This window comes from Bathycoccus prasinos (assembly GCF_002220235.1).
Source record: "Bathycoccus prasinos genomic : Chromosome_4".
NCBI lineage: Eukaryota > Viridiplantae > Chlorophyta > Mamiellophyceae > Mamiellales > Bathycoccaceae > Bathycoccus > Bathycoccus prasinos.
This window is the reverse complement of record NC_024005.1, coordinates 640,474-662,831: the sequence shown is the minus strand read 5'-3', so window position 1 is coordinate 662,831 and position 22,358 is coordinate 640,474. Positions and strand designations below refer to the sequence as shown.

General features: G+C 47.1%; 13 protein-coding genes across 13 annotated transcripts; 8 read left to right on the top strand and 5 right to left on the bottom strand.

Moving 5' to 3' along the window:
• Positions 1-45: 45 nt before the first annotated feature.
• Bathy04g03390 (predicted protein) lies at positions 46-1,739 on the top strand (the record flags this gene model as incomplete). The annotated part of the gene is made up of 2 exons (XM_007513801.1): positions 46-570; positions 672-1,739. 2 exons carry the CDS (start codon positions 46-48, stop codon positions 1,737-1,739), a joined length of 1,593 nt encoding a protein of 530 aa, XP_007513863.1.
• A 306-nt stretch (positions 1,740-2,045) lies between these two features.
• Bathy04g03380 (Haloacid dehalogenase domain-containing protein hydrolase) lies at positions 2,046-2,780 on the top strand (the record flags this gene model as incomplete). Its single annotated transcript, XM_007513662.1, has 1 exon — positions 2,046-2,780. The coding sequence occupies one exon, from the start codon at positions 2,046-2,048 to the stop codon at positions 2,778-2,780; it is 735 nt and encodes a 244-aa protein (XP_007513724.1).
• A 433-nt stretch (positions 2,781-3,213) lies between these two features.
• On the top strand, positions 3,214-4,770 carry Bathy04g03370 (6-phosphogluconate dehydrogenase; the record flags this gene model as incomplete). Its single annotated transcript, XM_007513327.1, has 1 exon — positions 3,214-4,770. The coding sequence occupies one exon, from the start codon at positions 3,214-3,216 to the stop codon at positions 4,768-4,770; it is 1,557 nt and encodes a 518-aa protein (XP_007513389.1).
• A 139-nt stretch (positions 4,771-4,909) lies between these two features.
• On the bottom strand, positions 4,910-6,028 carry Bathy04g03360 (predicted protein; the record flags this gene model as incomplete). Its single annotated transcript, XM_007513407.1, has 1 exon — positions 4,910-6,028. One exon carries the CDS (start codon positions 6,026-6,028, stop codon positions 4,910-4,912), a length of 1,119 nt encoding a protein of 372 aa, XP_007513469.1.
• Positions 6,029-6,555: 527 nt separating this feature from the next.
• Positions 6,556-7,749, top strand: Bathy04g03350 (predicted protein; the record flags this gene model as incomplete). The annotated part of the gene is made up of 1 exon (XM_007513392.1): positions 6,556-7,749. The coding sequence occupies one exon, from the start codon at positions 6,556-6,558 to the stop codon at positions 7,747-7,749; it is 1,194 nt and encodes a 397-aa protein (XP_007513454.1).
• A 124-nt stretch (positions 7,750-7,873) lies between these two features.
• On the bottom strand, positions 7,874-10,786 carry Bathy04g03340 (SNF2 super family; the record flags this gene model as incomplete). Its single annotated transcript, XM_007513376.1, has 1 exon — positions 7,874-10,786. The coding sequence occupies one exon, from the start codon at positions 10,784-10,786 to the stop codon at positions 7,874-7,876; it is 2,913 nt and encodes a 970-aa protein (XP_007513438.1).
• Positions 10,787-11,621: 835 nt separating this feature from the next.
• On the top strand, positions 11,622-12,524 carry Bathy04g03330 (TPR repeat-containing protein; the record flags this gene model as incomplete). The annotated part of the gene is made up of 1 exon (XM_007513562.1): positions 11,622-12,524. The coding sequence occupies one exon, from the start codon at positions 11,622-11,624 to the stop codon at positions 12,522-12,524; it is 903 nt and encodes a 300-aa protein (XP_007513624.1).
• A 166-nt stretch (positions 12,525-12,690) lies between these two features.
• On the top strand, positions 12,691-13,488 carry Bathy04g03320 (TPR repeat-containing protein; the record flags this gene model as incomplete). The annotated part of the gene is made up of 1 exon (XM_007513820.1): positions 12,691-13,488. The coding sequence occupies one exon, from the start codon at positions 12,691-12,693 to the stop codon at positions 13,486-13,488; it is 798 nt and encodes a 265-aa protein (XP_007513882.1).
• Positions 13,489-13,595: 107 nt separating this feature from the next.
• Positions 13,596-14,825, bottom strand: Bathy04g03310 (predicted protein; the record flags this gene model as incomplete). Its single annotated transcript, XM_007513539.1, has 1 exon — positions 13,596-14,825. One exon carries the CDS (start codon positions 14,823-14,825, stop codon positions 13,596-13,598), a length of 1,230 nt encoding a protein of 409 aa, XP_007513601.1.
• A 180-nt stretch (positions 14,826-15,005) lies between these two features.
• Positions 15,006-17,666, bottom strand: Bathy04g03300 (predicted protein; the record flags this gene model as incomplete). Its single annotated transcript, XM_007513786.1, has 1 exon — positions 15,006-17,666. The coding sequence occupies one exon, from the start codon at positions 17,664-17,666 to the stop codon at positions 15,006-15,008; it is 2,661 nt and encodes an 886-aa protein (XP_007513848.1).
• A 245-nt stretch (positions 17,667-17,911) lies between these two features.
• On the top strand, positions 17,912-18,217 carry Bathy04g03290 (unknown protein; the record flags this gene model as incomplete). The annotated part of the gene is made up of 1 exon (XM_007513520.1): positions 17,912-18,217. The coding sequence occupies one exon, from the start codon at positions 17,912-17,914 to the stop codon at positions 18,215-18,217; it is 306 nt and encodes a 101-aa protein (XP_007513582.1).
• Positions 18,218-18,667: 450 nt separating this feature from the next.
• Bathy04g03280 (predicted protein) lies at positions 18,668-19,543 on the top strand (the record flags this gene model as incomplete). The annotated part of the gene is made up of 1 exon (XM_007513358.1): positions 18,668-19,543. One exon carries the CDS (start codon positions 18,668-18,670, stop codon positions 19,541-19,543), a length of 876 nt encoding a protein of 291 aa, XP_007513420.1.
• A 168-nt stretch (positions 19,544-19,711) lies between these two features.
• Positions 19,712-21,874, bottom strand: Bathy04g03270 (predicted protein; the record flags this gene model as incomplete). Its single annotated transcript, XM_007513692.1, has 1 exon — positions 19,712-21,874. The coding sequence occupies one exon, from the start codon at positions 21,872-21,874 to the stop codon at positions 19,712-19,714; it is 2,163 nt and encodes a 720-aa protein (XP_007513754.1).
• Positions 21,875-22,358: the final 484 nt, after the last annotated feature.

The window sequence follows — 22,358 nt, the reverse complement described above, 5'->3', positions numbered from 1 at the left end:
AAAGAAAAAAGAATTCGACGAACCTTGGGCAGAAGAAGTTGAAGGATGAACGCCGGGCAGAACATGCAAGTGCACCCGACCGATTTCGCCGAACCTCCGCATAATTTTATCAAAAGCATGCTCGCGAAAGAGATCGTAGAGCAGAGCTTGGCGGATGAATTTTTCGACGGCAACGTTTCCTTGGTGGAGAGAAAATGGGAAGGATTGACGGACCATCAGCTGGAAAAATTTTTCATCGACAGATTTGGGGCGGGGCCGACGAGAGCGGAAAGAGAGTACTCTTTTGTGGTATACGGAGCGAGTGGATACACGGGATCGTTAGTCATCGAGTATATTTTGAAAACTGTGCAGAATTTGGGAACGAAGTACACGTTTGCTTTAGCCGGGAGATCAATCGAGAAGTTAAAAAATCGTTACGCAGAGGTCAAGGCGAAGTTTCCAACAAATTACGAGCCGGGGTACATCCAGTGCGATTTAAGCGATCCAGTGGCGGTAAGAGGAATGGTCATCCAGTGTAGAACGGTGGTGAATATTGCAGGTCCATTCATGTTGACGCCCGCGGATTTACTGGTACGTAATCTTTTCATAATATTTTTTCTTGCTCTCTCTCTCTCTCTCTCCCTCGATGTCTCGAACTTATCATTCCTAATCTTCTCCTTTTTATTTATCAGGTTGAAGCGTGCATTGAATACGATACAGATTACATCGACGTTAATGGTGAGATTCCATTCAGTGCCAAGCTCATCGAATATCACGATTGGGCGAGAAACAACGACGTGTTGATCGTACCAAACTGCGCCGGCGCGGGTGGCGTTCCAGACGTAGGCGCGTTTTACACGTTTCGAAAGCTCCAAGAGCGGATCGCGAAATCGCGTTTGGATGATCCTATGGAAAACGGCACCGTTTCAGACGACAAAGAGAACGCCACCGACAACATCGACAAATCGAGCGAACCGATTGATTCGGAGAAAGTTGACTGCGGCATTGATACTATGCACATGTATCTTTGCGGCTCGGGCGGCGGCGTTCCTTCAGGAGGTACTTTAGCCACCCGAGCGGCGATGAACGCTGCCATGCGCGATGTTCATTCGCTCATGATGGACCCGTACGCTTTGGGAGGCGCGATTAAACGCGGTCAAAGACCGGAAGACGCAGATAAAAATCTCTCGGTTGTTGAGTATGATGATGGATACAAAGGTTGGAAAGCGCCCTTCACGTACGCGTTTTACGAGACTCGACTCGTTCGCCGTTCGAATTGGCTGAGCAGAAACATGGGTGGCGTTCCGTACGGGAAGAACATGAACTATCTCGAACATTTGTTACTCCCGAGCGAAGAGCACGCGCGAGCTTTGCAACAATCGAACACCTCTTCCAAAAAGGAGGAAGAAAAGCTCAAAGCGGAAGGAAAGCTCTTTGCAAAAGATGAAGGTTTAGCGCTTGAAGATCGCGAAAAAGAGTGGGCCGAGTACTGGTTCGATGCCGTTTCCGAACGCGGCGAGAAAATTCGCACGCGCTTATCCGGTAAAGACGGTTACGACGAAACCGCGCACTTATCCGTGGAGTTGGCTTTGTTAACGAGCGAACGCCGAGACGAGTTGCCGCACAAAGGCGGCGTCTTGACGCCCGGCATCGCCGGCGGTCAACTCTTCGTCGAAGCGCTCAACGAAACCGGCTTGAAGTTCGAAGTCATGGACGATGACGCGTTGCCGGATTTATCGAGGATTTCTCCTATTCATTGATAAAAGAATGAATGCAGAGAGAGCGCGACAGAGTGAGAGTCTGAGAGTGTGAGAGAGAGAGACAAGCAGTTTTATTAATAAAAAATTTACGACATAATTTTACACACGCGCACTCTCTTCTTCTCTCTTTAAACTTGATTGGCACCGGTGCGACGGTGCATGTGCAGCAGCGGCAGAGCAATACACAACCACCACTCTTTTCTCTCTTCCAGTCTTCCTCTGCGTTGTGGACGTCATCATCGTCGTCGGAGTGTTCGATTTTCTTCTTCTTTTAAGAAGAAATCTTTTCTTTTAACAACCACCAACATGTCTTCCACCAAGACGCTCTTAACCTTCGACGTGGATGGAACTTTAATCAAATCGGTGGGCGAAAACGCAAACAGATTCCATAAAAATGCATTTTCGTACGGTTTCAAGAAAATTTTCGGGTTAGACACGACCATTGACGTGGTCAGCCATCACGGTTCGACCGATAAGTTGATTATAAGGAGCGTCTTGGAGTATCACGAAATTCCTGGTGAGAAAATTGAGAACGAACTCGAAAACGTCGCCAACGCGATGGTCGAATACGCGACAGAAAACATGCACGATGCTGGTAACGGTATCGAACTTCTACCCGGAGTTTTAGAGCTTTTAACCAAATTATCCGAACGCGACGATTGTATCGTAACGCTCGTGACCGGGAACTTGCAACCCATCGCTTGGGCGAAAATGACGCAATTAGGCATAAAGCAATATTTCAACGACGCGGTAAGAGGCGGCTTTGGCAGCGATCACGAACAGAGATCTGTGCTCGTGTCCATCGCGCACGAAAGAGCGACCGAGAATGGTTTTAAAGTCGACAAAAGATTCCATTTCGGCGACACGCACAACGATATCACCGCCGCGGAAACGAGCGGCGCTATTCCCGTCGGGCTCGCCACCGGTATTTGGTCCTTGGACGATTTGCGAGAAGTCTGCGTGGATAAAGAGAAAGGATTGTTTTTCGAAAGTCTGCAAGATACGGACCAAGTGTTGAAAGCCTTAGAATTGTTGTCGTAATTATGTATTTATATCGTCTATGAATAATGTTTGTTCATCCGTTTATGTGTCCGCGTTGTTTTTTGTTCCGGACAGGACTGACTTTTTTGCACGTCTCCGATCTGCCGTCGTTTTGAGATCTGAAACAGTTGAAGAAAAAAAAGTCATCGAAGTCAGAGTCCAGTCAGAAGAGTTCAAAAAGCGATCGGATTTTAGAAAACGTTACTTTTCTTCGCGCGGCGATCACGCATCTGAGACTTTAACAAAGAGGAGATCGCAGATCATCTCGGTGAAGAAGAACAGAGATATATTACTTAGTTCTTATAATCACTTAAAATAGAAGAAGGAATTCATCGATCTCTTTATTTTCTATATAATCATCATGTTTGCGTCGCAATTTTCCTCCTCCAATGTGGCCTCTTCCTTGATGAGCCGTCAAAAAGTGAAGCACCAGATGTCCTCCGCGATCGGACGATCTCAGTCCGCGAAGAGATCTCCAGTCGTCGTCTGCAACGCCGATGGACAGAAGTCAAGAATTGGCTTGTGTGGTTTGGCCGTCATGGGTCAAAACTTAGCCTTGAACGTCGCAGAGAAAGGATTTCCGATTTCAGTCTACAACCGTTCTGCTGACAAGACGGACGGGTGCGTGAACAGAGCCGAAAAGGAAGGCTTATCGAGCAAGTTGCGAGGGTACAAGGATTTAAAAGAATTCGTGGAATCTATCGAGAAACCCAGACATATCATCATCTTAGTGAAAGCTGGGGCGCCGGTCGATGCGACCATCGAAGGCTTGTCGCAGTTTCTCGAGCCCGGGGACTGCATCGTCGACGGAGGGAACGAATGGTACGAAAACACCGAACGAAGAATGAAGGAAGTTCAAGAGAAAGGTTTGTTGTATTTGGGCATGGGCGTGTCTGGTGGCGAAGAAGGGGCGAGAAATGGGCCGTCGATGATGCCTGGTGGTTCCGAAGAGGCTTATAAACGCATCGAAGATATTTTGAAACCGGTGAGCGCGCAAACCGATACGGGCGCGTGCGTGACGTACGTCGGAAAAGGCGGCGCGGGTAACTTTGTAAAGATGGTGCACAACGGTATCGAATACGGAGACATGCAATTGATCTCTGAGGCATACGATATCTTGAAAACTGTCGGTGGGTTAACGAACGAGGAAATGCATGCCGCTTTTGTGGAGTGGAACAAAGCCGAGCTGGAATCGTATTTGATTGAAATCTCGAGCTACATTTTGGAGAAGAAGGACGACCAAAAAGACGACAATTCCTTCTTAGTGGACAAAATTTTGGATAAAACTGGCATGAAAGGTACCGGTAAGTGGACCGTGCAACAGGCGGCGGAGTTATCCGTCGCCGCGCCAACGATTGCGAGCAGTTTAGATTCGAGATTTTTGTCCGGTTTGAAAGACGAACGCGTCGCGGCAGAGGCTGTGTTCAAAAGCAAAGGCTTAGCGCCGGCGGATTCCAAAGGACCGGCTCCTGGTATCGATAAGAAACAGTTGATCGACGACGTGCGTAAAGCGTTGTACGCGTCGAAAGTGACCTCGTACGCACAAGGCATGAACTTGATCAGAGCTAAATCGAACGAGCAAGAGTGGGGATTAAATTTGGGCGAGATGGCGAGGATCTGGAAGGGTGGGTGCATCATTCGAGCGGCGTTTTTGGATCGCATCAAGCAAGCGTACGACAAAGACGCGAACTTACCGTCTTTGCTCGTTGACGGTGAATTCGCTTCGGAACTCGTCGATAAGGAACAAGCGTGGAGACGCGTCATCGTCGCCGCGGTGAACGCCGGCGTTTCCACGCCGTCAATGTCTTCATCCTTAAACTACTTCGACACGTACAGAAGAGGACGATGCCCGGCGAACTTGGTCCAAGCGCAAAGAGACTTTTTCGGTTCGCACACCTACGAAAGAATGGACATGGAAGGCTGGCACCATACTTTGTGGAGCGACATGAACAGCGCCGATAGTATTACCACTTCCGGGTACACCAACTAAAAAAAAAGAGAGATGCTTTAAATTACCTAAATCGTACTCTAAATAATACTATGCTTACAAGTGTAACTACTAAATTTGCTATAAACTGTGTTAATACTAACTACTATATATAGACCTACGCGTTCCATCTCATCTCGCTTTAAAACTTTTCTCCAAAATCGTTTTCGTTCTTATTGACACGCGAGTGTAACGTCGGGAAGCTCGGCATCTCAGATTTCAACTTTGGTCTCGGTTGTGTCTTGAAATACGGATGCGCCAGCGCATCTTTCGCCGAGCACCGTCGTTTCGGATCGTACGTCAGCATCAAGTTGAGTAAATCAATACCTCTCTGGTGTAAGTTCGGAAACTCATGCTCGAGATAGTTGTACGGTTGCTCTGGAACGAGCGTCGTGCCCACGTTTGGCAGTTTGCTCCATCCCGGCCAAATCCTTTCGTTCGGCGCGCCTAACAGTTTAAAAATCAGTTCCAACTGCGTCACTTCCGTCTTTCCGGGGAAAAGTGGATCGTGCTTTAAAAACTCCGCGAGGACACATCCGGCGGCCCAAATATCGATGGATGCCGTGTACGCGTCGTCTCCGAACAACACTTCTGGCGCGCGATACCACAACGTCACCACTTTCGGCGTGTAACACATTTGCCTTTTCTTCCTCCTCCTCCGTTTTTTCCCGTTGTCATCCTCTTCATCTTCTTCTTCTTCTATTTCCTCGTCTGATTCTTCCTCTCCTTCTCTCTCGGGTTCAAAACTCCTCGCCAATCCGAAATCGCACAACTTCAACTCCCCTCGGTTGTTCAATAACAAGTTCGATAACTTCAAGTCCCGGTGCATAATCCACCGGTCGTGTAAATATTCCACCGCTTTCAACAGTTGGACGATTAAACACTTCGACTCGCTCTCTAAAAACGGCTGACGCATGTTATCCAACAGAGAAGCCAAGTCGTGTTCGCAGTATTCAAACACTAAGAAGACGTTGTTCAGTTGGTTCCCTTGGACGACTCTCATTAAGTGGACTATATTTTCGTGCGAACAGCAGTGTTGCAATATTCTGACTTCCCGCAAAGTGGTGATTGGAACGCCGTCTTTTTCTCGGTCCATGCGCACTTTCTTCAAAGCGACGATTTCGTTCGTCTTCTTATCTCTGGCTCGGTACACGACGCCGTAGGTGCCTTCGCCGATGCGGCCAAGCTTTTCGTACATGGAGAGAGATTGTTGTTGTTGTTGTTGTTGTTGTTGTTGTTGTTGTTGTTCTTCTTCCCGCATTTTTCTAAGTGTTCTTCTTATATCCCTCAAACAACGCTGTGTCTGCACTTCTCGTGCTCATTTTTTTTGTTCTTCTCATCAGTCCTCTTCCTAACCTCGACCACCTGTTCGTCGTGTGCGCGTTACCTTCGCGTGTCTTCGAGCGGTGAAAACTACGCGACTTTGTTTTGTTTAAAGGCGTGGAGTTCGTTGTGTCTGCCGATTTATAAGAGGGATTTCCGATTGGACTTGTCCGTGGGGCAATTTTTCATCAAGGAAAAGTCGTTAGAATTTTCGCATAAACTGATTCGCGCTTTCACGCATCTCTCTTTCCCCTTCCCTTTTGACGTTTACTCACTCGTAGTAAATAAAGAGAGAGAGAGAGCGTTGTATCTATTATTACTCTCATATATATATATACACATAACTTTCACGAGACAAGCGCAAGCGTACGCGAAAGTAAAATTGGATTACGAGAGAATTTAAAAAGGGGGACGACTTGACGGACACACGTTTTACTCATCATCCAACTTTCGTCCAAAAACATCATGGAGTTTACGAAAAAGTTCCACCAGTTTGGATCGTTCGCGTCGAACATCGTCAACAACACGAAGAACGTCCAAATGCCGAACAATCCCGGGCAAGTCTTTTGCATCGGCGCCGGTTTATTAGGCACCGTGGTTATTAAAGTCACCAAGAAGAAGAAGACGACTTTTGTCCATCCACACGAGGAATACGAACACGCTTTAGAGCGAGTGAAATCAGCAGAGAGTCGAATCGAAGCGGTGTCTTCGCTTTTGAGAGAGATGACGAGTGAATGCAAGGAGACGAAAGAGGAGTTATCGATGGTGGTCTCGCAGAAAAACGCCATCGAAAGGATGTTGGAAGAATTAGAGAAGGCGAAAGAGCAAGCGGAGAGAGCGTCGAGAGACTTGCAAAAAAGCGTGAATGTGCTGACGAGCGAATTGGAAACGAACAAAGAACGACACGTAGAGAAGGTGAAGCAGTGGAGAAACGAGATTGTGAGCTATCGCGAGAAGACGCAAGAAAATTTCTTGGCGGAGATTGTCGGACTCGTGAGCGATATGGACAACGATATTCAAATCGAAGTGGTTCCGCATTCCGCGTTGTTACCGCACGAAAGAGCCGAAGTGCACTTGAAAGAAGGCGAGAGAGAGTGGGAACACAATCCACGATTTGCATTGGAAGATAGCGCGAGATTGAGTGTCTTGGCGAATTGTGGGAAAAGCGCCAAGGATATGAAACAAGTGAAAGCAGAGAAGATTCTCTCGCACGCGACTCAAAAAGTAGAGTCGCCGGCGCACGTGAAGAAAGTCGCGACGCCGACGAGAAAAGCGTTTGCGAGAATTACAAACAATCAAGTGACGAAAAACATTACCGAAAAGATTATCACGAAGACGACGTCGATGAAACCGAAGCCGCCACCTACGAAGAAGGGCATGTTGTCTTCTTCGCCGGATGCGAAAATATCCAACAAAGAGTTTGGCGAGATGCTTTATTTCGATTTCGAAAACAACAACGCGGACAACAAGGCGACCGTTGGAAAGTTAGCCGGTGCCAAAGCTAAGTTCATGGCTAAATGGAACTCTTCCAAAGCCGGGGCCGTTGCGGAAACAGCTTTTGGGGTGTCTGATGTCAAGCGCGCGTTCAAAATTAACGGCCAGTTTGAAGAAATCGAATACGTTTCACCTCGACGAACCGATCTATCGATTGTTCGATAAAAATATACAAAAAGTACTACTATGAACGTTTATTTAAAAATGATATGGTTTCTCTCTCTGTGTTCCCATTAAAAAGTGTGTTCTACGTATTTACATGTAATGAATCTCTCTGTTGTTTGATCTTTCAATTGGTCGTCTTTTGCTTCTTCGACGCTTTCTCGTCGTTCACTTCCGCCTCTTTCTCGATGAGATTGATCAAAGTCTCCACGCGTCGTCCCAACTCTTTTGGAGTTCTGGACTTGATGAACCAATCGAATCTAAATTGCCAGTGTTGTCTGATTTGCGCCTTCAACTCTTCCCAGTTCCCGAAGCCAACCTCCGTGATCGAGCACAGAAGGAATCGATCTTCTTCCTCGGTGTACGATTTCACTTTGTTCGGGCCGTAGACCACCTTCAACTCACGCCACGGGTTCTTGTAAAGCGAGAGTTTCTTCTTCACCGCCTTCAACATGTCTTCTTGTCGTTGAATCTTCAATTCACCTTTTTTGATGTTACCTTCAATTCTCTTCCAATCGGAAATCTCCGTGCAGCGCTCCCAAAATACCTTCGCGTACTCTTTAACCTCGCTTAATGTCTTACCTTCCATGTCCAACGCAATCGCGTCCAAATTTTTTCGGCCGTGCAACTCGCACGCTTTGCAGAAGAGTTGAAAGTCTCTTCTGTTCCAGTCCGTGAAACCTTCAGCGAGAAGTTTATTGTACTCCTCCTGTTCTTCTGGCGTGAGTGCTGGAGGAGCGTTCGGGTCGTCCGGTTCTTCCACCTCTTCTCCGTCCGCGCCAGTCGTTCTCGGTCTGTTTTGTTTCTTCTCCCACTCGTACGTCTTGCGCTTGACATCCTTGTCGTAAAACGCTTGAATTTTCTTGACTTGGAAGAATTGAAAATCGTTCATTTGTTGCAAACGCGCGATTCTCGGGCCAGACTTTCCGCTCGGACGTCCACCTTGGTTCATTTGGTCTTTATAGTACTGGTTTTCGCTGTAATTTTTCTTTCTTTCCCGCTTCGGTGGATCGATCCAGTTCGAGGAAATGATGGCTTTGACGTCGATGCCTTCCGGAAGCTTTTTCGCCTCTTCCTTTGCCTCTTGCTCTTCGAATTCGTACAAAGAAGCGTCCGCGTTCATGGAGAACTTCAACGCTTTGTCCGTGAAACCTGACATTTTCTCATTCAACTGTTTCGTCGCTTCCTCACCCTTGGCAATAATCGCGTCGACGTCTTCGGCAGTCAAGTCGGTCACTGCCGTGGAATCAAAAATGTTCTCGGCGCCGTATCGAACCATGTTCGCTAAATCATCCTTATTGACGGATTTCGCGTTCTGCTGCAAACGACCTTGCTGAATGACTAAAGCGTCCAAGGCTAACTTTTTGTACGCCTTCTCGATGACTTTTTCTTCGACGGAATTATCGGTACAGAAACGAAAGACGGAAACTTCCTTCTTCTGACCGATGCGATGCGCTCTGTCCATGGCCTGTAAATCCATCTGCGGGTTCCAATCGGAATCGTATAAGATGACGGTATCCGCGGTAGCTAAGTTAATACCCAAGCCACCAGCTCGGGTGGACAAAAGAAACACAAACTTTTCCGTGCCCGGTCTGTTGTACTCTTCGATGGAGTCTTCGCGAATTTGACCATCCGTGTTACCGTCGATTCTGCAATACTGATAACCGCGATACATCAAGTAATCTTCCAAAACGTCCAACAAACGCGTCATCTGGGAGAAAATCAACACTCTAGAACCGCGCTGTTGAAGCTTCGGGAGCAATTTATCGAGCAAAATCAATTTACCCGAGGTTGTGACGAGATGTTCGCCAGTCATGAACGGCGGTCCCGGCTCCGCGCCTTCGAACAGGTACGGATGGTTGCAGCACTTTCTCAATTGCATGACCATGTTCAATAATCTCGCGCGATCCGAGCCAGAATTCACGACGTCGATGTCTTTTTGCAAGATGCGTTTATAAATTTGCTTTTGTAAATCGGACATGCCAATCTTCAAAATCGTCTCTTTTTTCGGCGGTAAAGATTTCTCAACCTCCGCTTTCAAACGTCTCAACAAGAACGGTCGCAAAACTTTATGCAACTGCTGAACAACATCGACGGATCCACCGTCTTCGTCTTCGACGTTCGCAAAAAAGTCATCGAAATCTCCCGCGACGGCGAAAACTTCCGGCAACAAAAAGTTCAAAAGCGCCCAAAGTTCGTGCAAGTTGTTTTGCAACGGCGTACCCGTGATCAACATGCGGTTATTGCACGAAAGCATGCGCAGTGTCACCGCTAACCTGGACTTTTCGTTCTTCAAACGGTGCGCTTCGTCGATGACGATGTAACGCCAGTGGAATTTCTTCAAAGCTGACTTTTCTTTGATGACCATTTCGTACGACGTGACACAAACGTCAAACCCGCCTGGACGCATCGAGTCTCTTTTTTGCTCTTCGCGAGCCTCTTGGTTACCGTGAAATTTAAACACTCTCAAAACCGGACACCATCTCTTGAACTCGTTCATCCAGTTACCAAGCGTAGACTTCGGAACGACGACTAAATGCGGACCCGTGATGCCGCGATATTCGTGCAAATACCCCAAAAGTGAAATCGTTTGAAGCGTCTTCCCCAAACCCATCTCGTCGGCTAAAATACCGTTGATGCCTTGGTCAAAGAGCTTGATCATCCAGTTCAAACCTTCAATTTGGTATTGTCTCATCGTGCCAAACTTAATGCACGACGGTTGCACTGTCAATCTCGTTCCGTGAAAGTGGTCTTCGTTTTCAACCATTTCTTTATCCTCCTCGTCTTCGTCGATGGTTTCCTTTCTCGCTTTCTTCCCTTTCTTTTGCGACGCCGCGTGAGCCTTCGACCCGGCGAGAAAGTGCGCAAACACCTCCGTTTCCGCCAAGAGCATTTTATACTTCGAACTCTTGTTCCCTTCCTTTGCGACTTTATCGTTTTGTTCTCTTCGCACGCGTTCGAGTTCGTCGAGCTGTTGCTTCTTCAAGTCTCGCAAACGCGCCTTCTCCGCTTTCGCGGCGGCGAGCTTCGACGGGGACATGATTTCACCATCTTTGCCCTATATATGCGTGGAAGAAGAAGAAGAAGAAAAAAGAAGAGATGAACGGATGTTTCGTGGTTAGTTCAATGATCGCAGTACGTCGTTTGCGACTTTTTGCGAAATATTTTTTCTCGCTCCAAAGGTTTTCTTTGTTGTTGTTGTTGTTGTTCGACACCTTTCGACGACGCGACACAGAGGACGAGAAAAAGACCGATCTGCCGAGAAAAAATGGAACCGTCGATATATCGCCCATCATCGACGCGTTAAAAAAGAGAGCGAAAGAAACGCTCTGCGCGATGAGAACTCGTTGTTACACTTCTCTTTCTCTTTAACGCGTTTGAACGCTCTCTCTCTCTCTTAAACGCGCGCGCGCTCGAAAAGCCGATCTCTCTCATCATTTCAAACCAAAAATCTCTCATCCGATGAGATGACGATACAAAAATATAGACAACATAAAACTTACCTCTTCCAAATTCTCGTCGTCGCTGTCGTAACTCTCCACGTTCGTCTCTTCGTCTTTCGTGTCGTTATCGTCGTCCGCGAACGCGATGTCGTCGTCCGACCCGGAATCGTTGTTTCCTTCTTGGTCGTCTTTCCCTCCCATGTTCGTCTTTTTTTTTTTTGAACGCGAGAGCGAGTTCTGTGGTTTTTAGTGATGGACGTGGGTTTGCCTTAAAACTAAGGTGCGAACGACGAGTCTCGACGAGAAAAACGAGCAAAATTCAGGGTTGGACTTTTTGTCTCTCTCGGATGTAAAAAATACACGTGTTTCTCTCTCTGACAACAAAAAGATATCAAACGCAAGAAGATATCCGCGCGTTTTTCATAAACGAAAATGTCATCATCATCATCTCCGAGTAAACAAAAGAAAGAGACGAAGGAAGAAGAGGCGGTGTTGAAATCGCTCTCGTCCTTGGACGCGTTCATCGACGAGGTGCACACGAGTTTGATCTCGCTCGACTTGAACGAACCTCCTTTATTTTTCGCTTTGAAAGCGCTTCAGAGACGAAGTCAGAAAGAGGACGAAGATATCGGACCAACTCACTTGCCGATACCGAAGCAGATGATCATGGAGTTCGGCGTCGGCGCTGGACACACGCTGAAGAAAATCAAAGAGTTTTTCCCGGTTGGGAAAACCATCGTCGGTTTCGATTCTTTCGAAGGCCTTCCGGAAAACTGGATACCTGGGTCCTGGGGCAAAGGGGCGTTCTCTCAGGGCGGGGAGATTCCAAAAGATATTCTTGGAGAAAACGTGTCCATCGTGAAAGGTTTATTCAGCGACACCGTTCCGAAATTTTTTGATACGACCAACTTTGCAGACGCAGAGCTCTTACTTCTGCACATCGACTGCGATTTGTATCAAAGCACGAAAGAAGTTTTGGGCGAAGCACTGGCCAAGACTTTGAAAGAGAACAGATTTTTCATGTCCGCCGAAGTGCCGCTTTTCGTCGCGTTCGACGAGCTCATCGATTACCCAACCTACGAAGATCACGAGATTAAAGCTCTGTTTGAATTTCTCAAAGAAAACAAGGACTGGATCGAGTGCGTCGTGTTGGGCGCTGACGGACGAGAAGATACCGGCGAAAAGTTACGTTTTTACAAACCGGCGGAGATCTGTCCTCACAGAGTTTTGACGCTTTTCCGCCCGACGAAAAAGGCGCGGAAAGAGTGGCAAGCGAGAGAAAAAGCGAGTGCCGCCGAGGCAGAGAGTAAGAAGAACGTCTGCTCGATGAGTTGAGTTCTCTTGTTTTGTGTTCATGCGAGTGTGCCCATTGTTACTTACTATCGTACGTTCAGATTCACCTAATACTCCTGGTTTGTTTTTCTCTGCAACTCCTTTCTAAACACCTAAAAAAAACAACACACAAAACGAACACGAGAGATGAAACGATGATTATTTGACGATGTCCTCCGCTGAAGAAAACATCATCATCGCCCCTCCGCATCTTTTTACCAAAGAGAAAGACTTGGTTGATTTAAAAACGTTCATCTCAATCGTCTTGGAAACTCTCTCAACGAGAAATCTTAGGCAAACGCCTTTGGTATACGCGCTGGAACGGATACGAAAGTCAAAACAAAATGAGAATTTCGAAGGAGGAAAAGATTTCGTGTGCGCGGAGTTTGGGTGCTACACGGGAGGCACGTTAGGACAGATTGTCGAGTATTTATCATCATCATCATCATCGCACACGAAAATTTACGGGTTTGATTCGTTCGAGGGCTTACCAGAAAACTGGTATAATGGCAAAGGGAAAGGGTGGTTTAATTTAAACTCCAAGGAGATTTCTGTATCAGGAGCGGTGATAATTAAAGGATGGTTTGAAGACACCGTGCCAGGATTCTTTCGCGATGCGCTCTCCGTCGGCAGTTCTGTTCTTGGCTTGGTTCATATCGATTCTGATTTGTACTCGTCCGCGAAAGTTGTTCTGAACGAACTCGGAAGATTTTTGCGAGAGAGCGCGCAGTTTCGAACCAACGCGTTTCCTCTGTATCTCGTATTTGATGAGCTCATCAACTATCCAGAATTCGAGAACCACGAAATCAAATCTTTGTATGAATTCTTGCGAGAGACGGACGATTTTATACAGTGCGAATTGATCGGCTCCGACCAACGAGAGAAAGGTGGTAAACCGCGCTTCTATCGGAAAAATGAACCTTGCGATATGAGAGTTTTGTTCCAACTGCTTCCAAGAGCACGGTAGTTTCTCAAAATTAGATTATTTAGCGCTTTAGTTAGAATTTGTATTGTTGTAATATCCACGCTCGCACGCCATGCTTTGTATAAAATCTCTATTACCAAGTATGTTAGTTATGAAATCAGCTTCTTCTTTTTCACGCGGTCCGCTATCCTCGCCGGTTCGTCTTTTTTCGATTGAGAAAATCTTCCGATACCTTCGTCTAGATGGGCGGTACCTTTGACGACTTGCACGACGTCTTCGTCCATGAGCCGATGCTTTAGACCACAGCGCTGGCCCATGTGTTTTGCGGAATAGCCCCACACTAACGCGTACTTCAACTGTTTCGGCAACTCCGCGTGTAATTGTTCGGCGAATTGGTTCAGCGTGATCCCGCCTCTCGCTTCGGATAAAACTACCGGTTCTTCAAAATCTGGCTTCTCACCCATCTTCTTTGCGTATACGCGAACCAAACCCATCGCGTTCCATACCGATTCTAATAATCTATCGTAGCCGAGCTGTTTCGTGCACGAAATACATATCGAATCAGGCCTTCGACTCAATCTGTCCACCTCCTCAATTGTCAGCGCGTCCACTTTATTATACACGTACAGACACTTGATGTACTTTCTATTTCCTTCTAAGACGTCTATGAACTGATCAACCGTGCAGTCTTCTCTAAAAATCACTTCGCAATGGTTCAGTTTATACTCGTGTAAAACGTTCATGATTGCTTTGCGATCGATTTTGGTCAAGCCCCCTGGTACGGTATCCGAAACTTGAACGCCTCCGGATTTCTTCTTCTTGACGTATATTCGCGGCAGCGTTTGATTTAAGCGCAACCCGACCGCCTCGAGCTCTCTCGTCAATATTTGTTTGTGCGCGTACGTGGTATTCGCGGCTTCCGATTTCATCGCGTCTAAAACCATCAAGATTAAATCCGAACTCTTCGCGACTGCAATGACTTGTCTCCCTCTCCCTTTCCCTTCGCTCGCGCCTTCGATAATTCCAGGCAAATCCAGCAGTTGTATTTTGGCGTCGTTGTAATGTATCACCCCAGGAATACACGTCAACGTTGTGAATTCATAGTTTGCCGCTTCGCTTTCCGTGCTGGTGAGTTCTGACAATAACGTAGACTTCCCCACGGACGGAAACCCAATCAGCGCGACTCGTCCGTGACCGTATCTGTTCACCTCAAAGCCTCTCTCTTCCGAAGATCCTCCTCCTTTCTGCGGTTCTAAAAGTTCGCGCTTTAGTTTTGCCAACTTCGCCTTCAACGTCCCCAGGTGTGATTCCGTGGCCTTGTTTTTCTGCGTTCGAGACATCTCCTTCTCGATGTCGGCTATTCGTTCGAGAATACCCATCTTGTTTCTTTCGTTTATTTTGTTGTTCTTTCTTTTTCAGCGCGTGAATAGTTTAGGTGTGTTCTTTCATTCTTTCGTCTTCTTTCTGAGGTTTTTACTTTCCTCTGTTTCTCTGAAAAAGCTTTACCTAAAAAAAATCTCATTACAACACTCGCTCTACTATTAACTAACTCACTACATCTATAAATATCGGCTACCTTTCCTTTGTATTCTACTTTGAACGACATACTGGGCAATACCAGACGCTACGCCGACTATTCCTAAAGATACCACTGCTTTTGACTTGACACCGAGACCCATCACAATGGGTACGATGTTCAACGGAGACGCGAGCGCTAACGCGCTTTTCTCGTATTGTCGCTCGAAGGAGGAATAGAGGAAGCGGGCGAAAGCGAACGCGCTCGGAAAAGAAAACGCTGCAAAGATGGTAGAACTGACGCTATCGTTACTGTTGCACAGAAGCACTTGGGCAAAGTATCCGCACACGACTGCGACGTACGCGAAAAATGACGCCTTTTCGGTCCGAGCTAAGAAAAGAATCGTGGAAACGAGCGGGATCGTAATGAAACTCGAATCCTCGGAATCCCAAAACACGACCAGCGTTGCGACGAACGCAGACAACGTCGCAATGTTTCCCACGCGATCCATTGCGTCATGATAATCATTTTTCGAGATAGCATTCTTGTTCCCGTTGTTAAAGGCCATGTTTCTCTCACTTGCGCTTTGCCTCTTTCGTACAAACGGATTGTATACTTTATTGTTGTTGTTGTCATCGTCGCGGTTTCTCGTCGTCGTTCGTTGTGCTCTCGAGACCACAAAGTGAGTATACTTCACGCTCAAAGCGCAGTGTAAGAAACACACCGCGACGACAGAAAGTAAATTGTAAACCTCTTCGTCACCAATCATCGTGGTTATGGCAAATACTATTGCTAAAACCATGGCATAAAATACACTCGCTCTTTTGTATTGAACAAACGCGCCGCACAACGCGCAAACCACCACGCTCTCTTTCATCACGAACAAACCGAAACACAAGCCGCTAACAGTTCCGACGCCGAACAAACCAAAAACTATGGATAAAATTAGAAACCAACTTCTGTATGTTTCTTCTGCGCCGTCATATTCACCTCCCAGTGAATACATGCTATCCCTATCTGGCTCTCTGTCTGGAACGTGGTCTTGATCGTACCAGAATCCAACTTCGCCTTGCCAAGGCAAAGGCGGTTTTATTATAACGAGAAGGAGACCGGCTATCATGCAAATCAAACGCGCTTTTCGTAAGGATTGAAACCCTCCGAGTGCGCTCGTCGCACACAGCAATGAACCAAACAATCCAGCATCCGTCGGGCGATGGCCGGTGAAGAGAAATAGAACGTCAAACAGCTCCAATCTCGCGTACAACAGCCCAAGAACGATGAGTATCGTATACTTAGACGCACTTGCACACATCAACACAAAAACTTTCACCCAATCGAGATCTAAAAATACAGAAAGTTTGGAAACATACACGGTATAAATGAGCATATCTGGAAACCTTGTCTTTGAGAGATTCAGCATTTTCGTGGAAAGTTGAACGCCGCAGAACGTCGTGAGCGCTATTAAATACGGCGGGTAAAACGTACTCCCATCTTCTTGAATCTCGTTGTATAACATTGCCTCCACTTGCGCCATCACGGCAGCTTGCACGAAAATCATGCCAAATAGAACTTCTTTGGAAAATTCCATCAGATATAAACCGGGAACGGCGAATGTGATTGACGTGATCAACAAAATGCCGAAACACGTATTTTCCATGCCTTCGATGAACCAATAATTCCTCTTCAAAAAGTATCCAACCGTTGCGATCGCTAGACACATAAACAACGCGTAGATTCCAATGTTTAATCTCGATATATCGATGAGCGTTGCGATGCCGAGGACAAATGCACCGCCGATGAGTAACAATACAGAATATTCAGTCGTGTCGACGACCCGCAACGCCACCGCGACCGCGGTCACGAGCAGCGTCATTCTCGTCTCAAATAAAACCGTCGCACCGAGAGAGCACAAAATGACCACGTGTAACGCGTGCTCCCAGAAAATAAAAGATGATTCTATGAGTGTTGGCCAATGCGTTCCAACGTACACGAATGCTGGACAAAAACACACGCAAAATTTGTGAATATACTTTTCGCGACTTGTGAGCGATCTTTCTCCCGGCGCCCCGGATACTCCTTTGAATGAGCCGCCTCTTTGTCGTCGTCCCCGAGATGAAGACGGCGGCGATGACTTTTTACCATCATCATCATAGAGAAGATGATACAATACCATCAAAACAATCTGTAAATAAAACGGCGCTAAAACCGCACCCACAGATGCCATCAACGTCCACCCGATCAACGCGCCGCACACCGGCAAAATCGAAGCCACGAGAACGCTTTCCATCCATCTCGAAACGTTCGGATGTTCCATTTCCACCCATTTAAACTGTAAACTCGCCCACAGACCGCACAAAAACAGCATGATTCCGTTCGTGGTCAGCAGAAACAACGAAATAATCGTCGGTCGTAACGGCGCGAAGAACAAATCAGATTCAATCAACATCGCTAAATATATCGAAAACAACGCGAGCCAAACGCAGACGAGCGTCATCTCTGGATACCTCAGCAAATCTAGAATATACGACGCCGCGCAGCCGATGAGTAAAGTGGTGAATATGCCGTCTTCGCCCGCGCCTAGAAGCATCAGAATACACGGGAGTAAAGAGAACGCGTATAACGACGACGACGAATTTTTGTTGTTGTTCTTGTTATTAAAAACATCATTCGTGGTGCGTCTCGTTGTTGTTATTCTTGAGTTCATCATGTCTCAAATTGATTAAGAAATGTTTATCGCGGTCAGTGCATCGCAAAACTAAAATATACCGATCATCAACCGCGACGAGGGCTTCTTGAAAACAACGAGCGACGCGACGAGAGCGTCGTCATCTTGGTCGCTTCTTCTCGCTTCTCTCTCTCTCTTTCTGTGTGTGTGTGTGTGTCAAAATTCGAGAGCAAAAAGTAGGGGATTTTGAAGAAGCAACTTTGTTTCATTAAAAGATACATCACATGACGCATTTAGCTTCGACGCTTTCCTCCTCCTCCTCCTCCGTGGTTTTAACCAGAGTTGTTGATACACCAGAACGACGACGACGAAATACTACTAATATTAATATCCGCGCCTTGGGTGGGTTTGGACCGGAAATCAAACCCGAAGAGATTCGAAAGATTCAAGAGGCGAGGAGGAAGAAAATCGAACAAGCGAAACGAGACGCGGAAGCGAGAAAGAAAGGGAACAACAACAACACCACCACGAAGAAGACAAAGAATAAAGAGGAGGAGACGAAGCCTAAAAAGTTCTTCGGTTTGTTTTAAATGATGAGCGCGTCGTGTAAAACCACACGAAGAAGTATTTATCATAGTATATATCCGCGCTGAATGTTTTCCCACTACTCTCTCTCTCGTACATTTTTCTTCAAAAAGGGGTTGCCTCTCTCGTCTGCTCTTTTCCTTCTTCATTTTTACATCTCAAATCACTCCCTTTGCCTTGGCTTTCTACCACATAAAATAAACACACATAAACACACACACACACTCAAACGCGAAAGAAAGACGGACGCGCGAAAGACGACGACGACCGACGATCGTTTCTGGTGGTTTTTCTATCCTTTGTTTGGTTGTTCGTCGTCATCCTCATCCTCATCAATCACCCATCTCAAAAACAACATTTTTGAATCTCTTTTCTCTTCGTCGTCGGGAAAATAACGGACGGCAAAACAAAAAAGAATTAAACGAAGAAGGAAGGAGGTTTTCATCGGCATCATCATGTCTTCTTCTGCGACGAGTACGGAACAAATCTTGCGAGAAACGTTCAACGCTTTAGAAAATGGATTCAATCAAACCGCGATATTACGAGGCGAACCGACGAGAGCGCAAACGCATTTGAAACAGTTGACGAATAAAATGGCGGACGGGAAGAAACTGATTAAAGAATACGAGAGACGAGCGAAAGAGGAAGCAGAGGAGGAAAGCAAGAATAATAGTAATAGTACTACGAATTATGCGGCCAGGTTGGATCAGATTCAGATGACGAAGAAAAGAATGGTTTCTGAGTTGAATAGGTTTGTTACGATGAAAAAAGCTGCGCAAAACGCCATCGCGGAGAAGCAAGCGGCCATCGCGGAAACGACGAGAGTGTCGAGTTCGTCCGCGGCGCAAGTGTCTCGATTAGCTGGAGTCATGCCGACGTTTCAAAAGATGCACGAGATTAAAGAGGGCGATGATTTGCGAGAGATGGATTCGCAACAGCTCGTGCAACACGGGAGAGGAATGATGAACCAGACGGATAAATCAGTCTCGAGGTCGAAGAAAATTGTACACGAAACTATCGAAATGGGCGCGGTGACTGCGGGGAAGCTCAAAGAACAAACGCAAAAACTGGACGAAATCACGGACGAGTTGGACGAGCTTCAGTTTTCGGTTCGAAAATCGTTGAATCTTGTTCGAGATATTACGAAAGGGTTAGCCACGGATAGGTGCGTAATTACGCTGATGCTTTTAGTCGCGGTAGGAGTAGTCGCGGTGATTATCGTAAAGGCTACTGGCGCCGATAAGAAGAAATCGAGTAGCCCTGCCCCAGCGCCAGAAGCGGCGCCGGCGAGGAGGTTACTTTTGCACGCGATTGAATATAGTTTAATGTAATATTATAGATGATACTAGAGACAGAAATTTTATACGTACACTTGTTTGATACTTCACTTCTTTTTTTACAACTTGAATTCTGGCTGGCTCTTTTCAGGCGCCTATGTGGGCTATGTAATCAATTTCCTATTTATGTTATTACCTGTATGTATTGTACCGTTGTTGTTGTTATTGTTCTACAGCATTTTCTTCAAAAGACTCTTCCGCGTCTTCCATTTGTTCATCCTCCTCTTCGTCGTCCCCGTCGAGTTCATCTTCTCGATGACCACTACCAGTATCCTCGTGCTCCGAACTTTCCTCCTCCGACGATAAAGACGAAGACGAAGAGAATGACTCGTCGTCGTCGTCGTCATCATCACCATCCTCATCCTCATCCTCATCGTCGTCGTCGTCATCGCTATCCTCCTCGTCCTCTTCCAAAAGTAAGGGATCTATACTTACGTCCCGGCCTTCTTGACGCCGTCTGAGCAGTTCTATCAACGAACGACCAGGGATCTGGATAACATGGCCACCAGGAGTGTTGATTTGAACGTATTCCTCACCATCGATCTCGTCGTCGTCCTCGTTGTCTTCGTCGTCTTCATCTGAGGAGTCGAAATCGTTATCTCTCTCGCCTTTCCGAGGCGGCTCGTCAATGTGCTCTCCGTCCTTCGACGCCTCGAAAATTTTAATATCCGAATCAATGCCAGAAGCCGCAAGGACTGGCAAATGGGGGTGTGGAATCACATTATTAACGACTTGCGAATCTCCCGGGAGTTTGCACACGAGTTCCGTCGTTTTTTTGTTCCACACGAAAATGTTACCGCAGTCCCCGCCGGTGGTTACGTATTCGTCGCCGCACATGAACGCGACGCCTTTAAGGAACGTGCGCGTGTTTTTCCGCCCTTCGTACTTTTTTGCGCACCCCTCGTATCGTTTCTCCAATTCGTCCATAGAATCGTGCTTGAAGAGATCAATCTTAACCGACGAGACAACTTTACGCGTTTCTAAAACGTACACGTCTTCGCCCTTATACGTGCACGCCAACTCTCCGGTCTTACTAAACGCTATTCCAGAGATACCCTCAAATCGGCGAGACCGAAACGAAGATCTCACGAGCTCCTCTTCGCCTTGGAACTTTTTCATAGCACCGAATGCCAATCCAGGACAATATTCCGCCACGGTCGGCAAACATCTTTCGACGAATCCAGACGACCGCGAAGGAGGCGACGACGGCAATCCAAAGCCTCCAGCTGCTCCCGTTGGTGTTCCAGGACTTCCAACCGTACTGCTTGGCGAAACACCGTAGTTAACGCCACCACGTCGCATAGCGGCGGCGCCGGTATCGGTTGGTGACGGAATTGGCGACGTTCCGGGAGATCCGGCGTGAGAATAATAATCTTCCGAAGTTCTCGTCAGCTTTGCCACGTGGTGCCGAATATCAAATACCCTCACGATTGGGTCGTCGCATCCAACCGCAAAAGTATGCGGAGCCGTTGGATCAAACGCTATATCCGAGGCCGCGCCCACTGATGCCAAATCAATAACCACTTCTCGTCTCGATTTCGTCCCTTCTCGTATATCAAACAGTCTCACGCACCCGTCCTGATGCGTGGATAAAAACGACGTGGCGGACCCGGGGAGAAAGATCAGCTTCATCCCCATACCAGCACCATCACCGGACCATAATTGATGCGCGGCTGGCGAATCCAGGTTTATATTCCGCATGTATCTATTCGTGTGATGGTTCGGCGGCTTCTCCGCGAACCCTCGCTCTAAATCAATCATTCTCACCTGACCGTCCGCGGCTGTCGTCACGCACTTGGTCGAGTTACAGTTTGGAATAAACTGCGCGTCAAACACGTTGTGCGTGTGCCCGGTAAATACCGATCCTTTCACCGGAAAATTCGTCCCCGTGCTCCAAACGACCACGGTCATATCGTCCGACCCGGAAATCAACAGCGACGCGTCTTCGTTCCAACTCACCGTATTCACGCACCCGCCGTGTTTTTCCAGGTTTTTCAACAACCGCATGCCTTTAATAATCGACGGGTGTTTCATACACTGCGTTTGCGTGCACTGCTTGTGATATCTCGGGTCCCATTGGCGCCGGGATATGTCTCGGAACATGGACTTATTTTGTCTTCTCGGAGTGGTGATCGTCGTAACACTACCCCCGGTGGGCGACGTTGGCGATTTTTTTGTCTTATGCTGCAATAAAATCTCCTCTTTGGACGTGGCGTTGTTTATCCCAAAACTTTCTCTCTCTCTTTCTCGTCGTTGAGACGCGCCGTTGTTGTTCAAAGCGTTCGCGGAAGGAGTCTCCCGAGGAGAACGACTCGTCGTCGTCATCGGGGTTGACCCTTCTTCTTCTTCCATTATTCGTGGGAGTCTCTTTCTTTATCTTCTTCCAAAACCAAAGCGTAACCAACTTGATACGATGTTTTGCGGGAAAAAAGAAACCTGAAGAGAAAAGCGCCCCCGCCTTTCCCCGCGCAAAAAATGCGCGCGCACCACCGGCGCGATCTCTTTCTCTTTTACGACCACGAGAGTGCGAGTAAGAGTGAGATCCCAAAGATGATACTTTCCAACGACCAAAAACACACTTTCACCACTTTTGGCGCGCGCGCGCTTTTTGAAAGAAAGATTTGTGCGCGAATGAGAAGGAGATAACTTCTTCTCCCACACACGAGCTGCTTTTCTTCCTTTTTTGTATCGTTGGATCAGCTGCGTTCTCGTCAGATTTTTCGTCCACTTTCGTTTTGTTTGTTGTTTCGTGCGACGGGTCTCTCCTGGTCTCTAGATGCAACTCTCTTCTGCTTTTTCAAGTGCTTTT